At 36.3% G+C, this 7,934-nt stretch overlaps 1 protein-coding gene across 1 annotated transcript in view; it reads right to left on the bottom strand.

Annotated features, from left to right (window-relative positions):
- Positions 1–2,416: 2,416 nt before the first annotated feature.
- APLF (aprataxin and PNKP like factor) overlaps positions 2,417–7,934 on the bottom strand; it is a gene marked incomplete at its 5' end in the record, with an annotated part of 107,225 nt that continues 101,707 nt past the window's right edge. Inside the window, 1 exon segment of the mRNA XM_030921404.1 lies at positions 2,417–2,929. Coding sequence (XP_030777264.1) covers positions 2,727–2,929 — 203 coding nt within the window.

The raw sequence follows: 7,934 nt of genomic DNA, 5'->3' as shown, positions 1-7,934 counted from the left end.
ATCTCGGCTCACTGCAAGCTCCGCCTCCCGGGTTTACGCCATTCTCCTGCCTCAGCCTCCCCAGTAGCTGGGACTACAGGCGCCTGCCATCTCGCCCGGCTAGTTTTTTGTATTTTTTAGTAGAGACGGGGTTTCACCGTGTAGACCAGGATGGTCTCGATCTCCTGACCTCGTGATCCACCCGTCTCGGCCTCCCAAAGTGCTGGGATTACAGGCTTGAGCCACCACGCCCGGCCTACTTCTTCCTTCTTAATATTCATTCTACTTTCAGCTCCTGTGACACAGAAAGTTCCTAACATTCCTCTTCTTCTAATTCCTCTGAAGAATCTTTTTATTTATCTTCCTATCCCTTAGACACACTCAAGATCTTGTCCTCAACTCTCTTTTACCACTTACTCCTTTGGCGACTGTGGTAGACATTACTAGTGTTCACTCTGTTTCTCATCTTTTCTGGACATCCATAAGACTGTACTTTCCATGCCCCTTCTAGTGGATAAAGCCATGTAACTACTTCTGGCCAAAGGGCTGCAAAGAGGAGTGATGTCTCTTCAGCTTAAAGCCTTTAATTACACTATAACCCTCTACTTTCTGTATTCCCCTTGCAGTCATGATTAAGAAGGTCTCATGATCCAGATGACACAACTACAAGAAGGCAGAGACTCTAAAATGCTGGAATGCTGAGTTGCTACATGGAAGACAGTGGCCTAGAGGGTCACCCAACACAGAAAATCTTGGCATAAGAAAACGTTCCTTGTGTTAAGGCACTGAGATTTTGGGGTTACCCTAGCATAACTAGTCCAACTGAATGGTACAGTGACCTACTGGAGTGGTTCTCAAAATTTTCAGCCTCAGGACTCTTTTCACTCTTAAAAATTACTGAGAAACCCAAAAAGCTTTTGTTTATGAGGGTCGTATTTGTAGATAGTTACCATACGGGAGATTTTAATTGAGAAATTTTAAAAATATTTAGTAACTCACTTAAAAAGAAGAGTAAACCCATTACACACTAACACAAATATATATTTTATTTAAAAATTATGTATTTTAAAGAATTTAGTGAGATGAATGGCATTGTTTTATATTTCTGCAAATCTCTTTAATGTCTGTCTTCTCTAGAAGACAGGTAGATTCCTATGTCTGCTCTCATATGTTGTTTTGCTTGAATTACATGGAGAAAACCAGGCCTTACACAGATATGTAGTTGAAAAGGAAGGAATATTTTAATAGGCTTTTCAGAATAATGCTTCTATCTACATTGTGTGCAGTTTTTATATGGAAATGTTTTCAATTCCTTTGGGTATATACCTAGGAGTAGATTAAGTAACACTTCAAGGGTTAAGTTAGTGACAGGGATGAAAATAAGTTAAATATTAACATTCATAGACTTGTTATACTACCAAGGTTACAGGGACATTATAAGGGGAAAAATAGTTCCCAAATAACAGTAAGAGATAAAATCAGAATAATACGTAATAGTCTAGAGAAATGTTTATCTTATTCTTATTCCAGTTTAAGTAAATATTAAATATTATACAATTACTGGGAGATATATTTAAAAGCACTGAGAAATAATATTATAAATATGTTTTGCTCTTTTAAAATATAAATTTTTAGGTTCCTTTAGAGTAGAAAATATTAGTATTTAACAAAGACTCTTTTGGCTTAGTGATTTAGTATTTCAATAAATATCTCCTGCTCTGTGTACGCAACCCAACTGTTATTAAAGATTCTAAACTACATTTTAACAATTCAAAGTCACTTAAAATGAAGAGCATTATAGGGCTTAAAGTAGTTTTAGAACAGAAATACAGAAAGATATGTCATGAAACTGAAGAATAAGTGGTTTCTTCTTGATATGGGAGGCCAGAATCTTGAACTTTCAACTGGTAAACAACTTGCTACTTTCATCAGAGGTCAAAAAAACTAAGGCAAAATTCATGCCATTTGAGAAAGCTATGTCATTTCTCTATTCTTAATATAAAGACAGCACATTGAGAGTTAAAATAATCAGGTAGGACTTTAGTTTGAAAAAAAGGTCAAATTCTTTGAGTTTTTTTACTTTTAAATTCAAACATACAGTAAATTGCAGATGTGGAACACAAAATAACATTCCCTGCATGGTGAACATTTCTCTTCTACAGCCTAGTTGAATCTATTTTCAGTATCCATTTGGAACCAATCTTCCCAAGTTTTGAAGGACAAAAGTAGTAAGTGAAATTGCAAAGCTCACATCTAAGGTACTAGAAAAAACAGCCATTATGTAATGGCTGCATTTTTAAAATCCTGGTTCTGCTTACAGAATTACTTCAGTAACAATGAAAAGAGGCATGTTTTCATGTAATTTGCCTGGTTATACTTGCGGAGTACTCCATAAAGATAATCTTTGGAAAAAAATTTACAAAGACCAAAGTTTTGCGCAACCTATGGCTTTCACTTTTTATTACCAATATACAAAGTACATCAAAAATATCCATTTTTACTCTACCTTCTCTGTCTTCCTATTTCCAGATGCTTTAAGTAGGAAAGAAAAGGCAAGGCAACAAAAAATTCCATCTATTATACTGAAGGCTGACATTTCAATGTCTCATTTGTAAAGAGTCAGTAGTAGAAGTCATTAACTATCAAAAGAAGGAAATAACTGTCACTTAAGTACCTCCTTAGTTCATAAATGTTTTCCCACAAAGAAAAAGTAAATGTAAGGCACATATGACTACAGAAGTTAGCTACTATTTTCTTTTCACAAACTTTTTTGCTTCTTTCAAAAGCTCTTCCACGTCTTCCTTCTCTTCATCTTCCTTTCCTGGTTCCCAGTCAGAATCTTCATCTGTTGGCTCATAGTCTTCTTCCTCATCATCTAGAAAGCTGTCGTTCAGGTCATACTCACTGGGTTGCCCAACATTATCATTATCTTCATCTAAAACATTTCTCACTGAAAAACAGAAGATTGGTACACAACACATCAATCACCACTCAACCTGGGATGACAGACATCTACCTATAAAATGTCTTTCTGCATCCAGAGAATTAATTTTACTAATGCATAGCTTACAACTACAAATTTCTGGAAAGGGCACTAAAATGATGCTTGTTATTTATTATTCTAACTTTTCCTACCATGAGGTTCCTGAAACTAAAATGGCCCATGAGATTAATAATAATGGTTCCTTAATCTCATAATCATATTCACAGCATCCCATCTTCCCATGTGGTAGAATGTATCTTTGTCCCAGTTATTCACTGCCCCTTCCTGTGATATGATTATACTTCCTCACTTCTCAGTGATTGCCCAAAGAAATGTGAGTGGAAATAGTGTGTGTCACTTCCAAAAGGATGCTTTAAGACTCTTTCTCTGGTTCTGCTATTGCCATTTCCCCTCTGCCACAAGAATAGCATGTCCCAGATAGAGGCTGATCCCTCAGTCTGGATTCCAGGATGAGAATACACATGGCACAGGGCCATAGCCAATTCACAGCTGCAATAAGGAGAAATACACTGAAATAAGTGTATTTATTGTTATAAGGCACTGAAATTTAGAAATGTTTGTTATTACAGCAAACCTAGCAAAAGCTTATTGACACATCAGAGCGTTAGCTTAGATACTTTGGAAAGTTTAGTTTTATAGGTCTAAGATATTAATAAGACTAGGATTGCCATCATAACAGACATTATAATTTACAGATTTCTAAGTAATATTATAATACTAGAATTATTCTGTCTCCAAATTCATTTCTTCCCTCATCCTACTCCTTCCACAGTGAGCTACAGAGTTGCTTTAAAATAAAGCAGTGAAAGACTCTAGGACAGTGTGGAACATTCAAGAAACAATTAAGAAGACTGTATCTAGAAATCTGAATAGCAGAGGACAGTCCCTGATGAACAGCAAATGTATAGGTTAAAAATATTAATGTCTGTACTTTAGTATATACTTTGGTTAATATCTTTCTAAAATGTTCACATGCAACATACAGTTATAATTTTAAAAATAAAGTCAATGAATTGGGAAAAATGACAAAGGAAGTAATATACCTGTCCTTTTAACCCTTATAGCCCAATATGCTTATATTTTTCTTTTTTCTTTTTTTCTTGAGATGGAGTCTTGCTCTGTCGCCCAGGCTGGAGTGCAGTGGCTGGATCTCAGCTCACTGCAAGCTCTGCCTCCCCGGTTTACCTCATTCTCTTGCCTCAGCCTCCCGAGTAGCTGGGACTACAGGCGCCCGCCACATCACCCGGCTAGTTTTTGTATTTTTAGTAGAGACGGGGTTTCACCGTGTTAGCCAGGATGGTCTCGATCTCCTGACCTCGTGATCCGCCCGTCTCAGCCTCCCAAAGTGCTGGGATTACAGGCTTGAGCCACCGCGCCCGGCCACATTTATATTTTTCTTAATATCAGTACTCATTCCAGAAAGGATTTGAGACAGTTCATAATAATAAAATGCTAATAAAGGTAGAAATCAAAAACATACAAAGCAGAATACACATATGATAATCTCATTTTTTAACACAATTGTTAAAAACAGAGCATCAAATTTATCCTCAAGATTCTTGGTAGCCACGGCTAACAAGGCAATATAATAACTTGCACAATTCTCATTATAGTAGGAAGCTCACCAGTTCCTTAAGGAAAATCCTGCATTACATTTATCTGTATACACAGCTCCTGTAAACATCTTGAGGGCATGTTTTATGTCTAATCTCAGTTACCCATATTTTTAAAATAATAACATGCATTTTTTAAAAATTGGAAGGCAGTTTGCAGTTGGGAAAGGGAGTGAGAAGGAAAGAACATCAATATCTCTATTTTTGTCAATTTTCCTCTTGGAAGTACCTTATACACATAATTTTCTTTTCTAAGATGTGAATGCACATTATCACATAACATGTCCTAATGATATCTCAATAAACAGTTTCCTTTCAGATTCAGAAATCACTTAGCAGCTTTTCAAGAAAAACAGATACAAAGCTGAAACAACTCCAGGTTCTCTGCTCACTTCATTGGCTGCTACTTCTCAGTTTTCTTTGCTGGATTTTCCTCATCATCCTAATCTCTAACTTTTTAGAGCTGGAACTTCTTCTCTAACTCACACCTTAGATGATTTCATCCAGTCTTATGTCCTAAATTCCCAAATTCACATCTTAAGCCCTGACCTACTGCCCTGAATTCCAGACTCATTTATCTGGATACCTAAGCATTATCTGTACTTGGATGACTTACAGGCACCTGGAATATAACATTTCCAGAACATAACTCTTTAGTTGCTTCACCCAGATCTGGTCATTCTATTTATAGTCTTGAATATATGACTTCTCTAATCATCCAACCTCTAGTTGTTTTAGCAAGAAATCTTGTAGTCATCCTTGAATATCCCTTACTGAGAACCCAACATCTAATACCTCAAGAGATCCTGTTAGCTTTACCTGCAAAGTAAATCCACCACTTCTCATTACATCCACTCTAATGCCCTGGCCCCAGTACTACCACTTTATTCCTGGATACAATATCCTCCTAACTGTCTACCTTGCTTCCATTCTAGTCTATTCTTCACACACACACACACAAAAAAGTCAGAAAACCTTCCAACAGCTGTCTCACTCTAAATAAAATCTAAAGTCTTTATTTACACGTCTCAGCTTTGAAGACTGTACTCAACTAGCCCACTAGTAGTTTTCAGATCTCATCCTATGCCATTCTGTTTACTCGCACTGTTGCAATTGTATTTGCTCTTTGCTATTCCTACAGTACAAACATGGTCATCACCAGGGATTTTAAACTCATGATTCCTAATGCCTGGCATATTCTTCCTTAGATAATCACCTGGCTTGCTCCCTCCTCCAAGCTTTGGCTCTAATGTCAAATTATCAGAGTGCTTCTTTTACCATCCTATCTGACATGGCACTCCCCATACCATATACACACCCTTGCTATTCTGTCCTCCTACACAGTTTATTTTTCTTCTAATTATCAACACATGACATCAAATAATTGCTTATGTGTGCACTGCCCATCTGTGTACAATTCTGCAAGAGCAGGGCTTTGTTTCTATTGTGTCCTTAGCTCAGACAACAGTGCTTAACATGTGGGAGCACTTAATAAATATATTTGTTGAATGTATCAATATGAATAAGTGAACCATTTGCAAATCAACTACTGAACATCTTTAGTTTTACAGAAACCCTTCTTATTTTAGCCTACACTTTTGATCACTAGCCTGCCAGTCAATATAATGAATTATGTAAAAGACCTTAATTCTGCTAAATGAAGCCTCAGTGAACCCTGGAAATGTTTAGCAACTTATTAAGAAGCCCCATTTGTTGAGGCAGTAAGGCCACATTAATCGGAATAATTTTGTTTGTTTACTCAAAAAAAAGCTCCTATCTATCATCACTTACATTTTATGTTTACCTTTACACATTAATGTTCTTTTAACAAGAAGTCCAGAATCTAACAAAGCCATCTGTAACAGAACTCAACGTAGCTAGTAGTCAAATTTAATCCACCTTAACTCATATGAATAGGTACTTTATACTTTAAGTGAAGACACCTGAAGAGCCAAGTCATGACATGAGCACGAAGTCAGCTCTAGAATTCAGCACTGTGTCCTTTGTTAGTGGTGTCACACAGATCCTTCATAACAGGGTTGTAAATGCTGATATGTGATTATCTTTGTGGGACCAATTATTTAATAGATTATATTGTGGAAAATTCAATTAATAACTTTAAATATTATATAAAACAAATGCTACCTAGATGACTTTCCTTTTTTAAAAATTGCTGGTAGAATCTGAAGGTGTTTTTAGAGAAATATCCAATTCTGCCTTTCAGTGTAACTGGGCCAAAAAAAAAAAATTAAACTTTACTTACCTGGAAAATACTCTGAATACTGATTTTTACAATGACACACGTATTCTCATTACAATATTTCCAAGTAAATTTATCTTAGAAAGCTTTTTTTTTTTTTTTTTTTTTTTAATTTGGGTTAACACTTCTAAGTTAAGGTAAACTTGAAAGACATAAGTCTTTTCTCTATTTTTGCCTAGAATGCTTACAAATTTCTTCCTGCTAGTTACCTCTGATCTCATTTGATTGTCTATAAGAACCAGAAGTTGTTCCGGCTTTTTATCTGTTTTTCTTTTAAAGCTGTTAAGTGATTTCTGAATCTGAAAGGAAACTGTTTATTGAGAGATCATTAGCACATGTTATGTGATCATGTGCATTCACATCTTACCCAACAAAAAGACTCTTTAAAATAGTATAGTTTAAGAGAAAGAGGACTAGATCAGGGGTTAGAAGTCCAACTATCTGTGTTATAAACAAGCTCATGACAATGAACAAGTGACTTAACCTACTGGAAATTACTTTTTTTTTTTTTTTTTGAGACAAGGTCTCGCTTTGTTGCCCAGGCTGGAGTGCACAATCTTGGCTCACTGCAACCTCTGTCTCGCAGGTTCAAGCAATTCTCCTGCCTCAGCCACCTGAGTAGCTGGGATTACAGGGGCCCGCCACCATAACCAGCTAATTTTTGTATTTTTAATAGAGACGGGGTTTCACCATTTTGGTCAGGCTGGTCTCAAACTCCTGACCTCAGGTGATCTACCCGCCTCAGCCCCCCAAAGTGCTAGGATTACAGGTGTGAGCCACTGCGCCTGGCCAGAAATTACTTTTTAAACTGCAAATCATTCGATTAAACGATCACAAAGATATTTCTAACTCCAGAGTTCTAATTTTAAGGCCCAAATAGGAACCTTCATTTTCTCTACAAATCAGTGAAGTAAAATGAAATGTGGACAGGGATTGACAGCTTGACTACTTAAAGCCAGAACTGGTGAAATACGCTGTCACTGGTTTGTAAACACTGATGGGTAATGCTGAACTACCATTATGAAAAATAACTTTTAGAAAAAATAATAAAATCTTTAACATATTTAAAACAACACAT

The sequence above is a fragment of the Rhinopithecus roxellana genome, chromosome 17, assembly GCF_007565055.1.
Source record: "Rhinopithecus roxellana isolate Shanxi Qingling chromosome 17, ASM756505v1, whole genome shotgun sequence".
Taxonomy (NCBI): Eukaryota; Metazoa; Chordata; class Mammalia; order Primates; family Cercopithecidae; genus Rhinopithecus; species Rhinopithecus roxellana.
The sequence above is the reverse complement of the archived record's forward strand: the minus strand, read 5'-3'. Positions and strand labels throughout refer to the sequence as shown.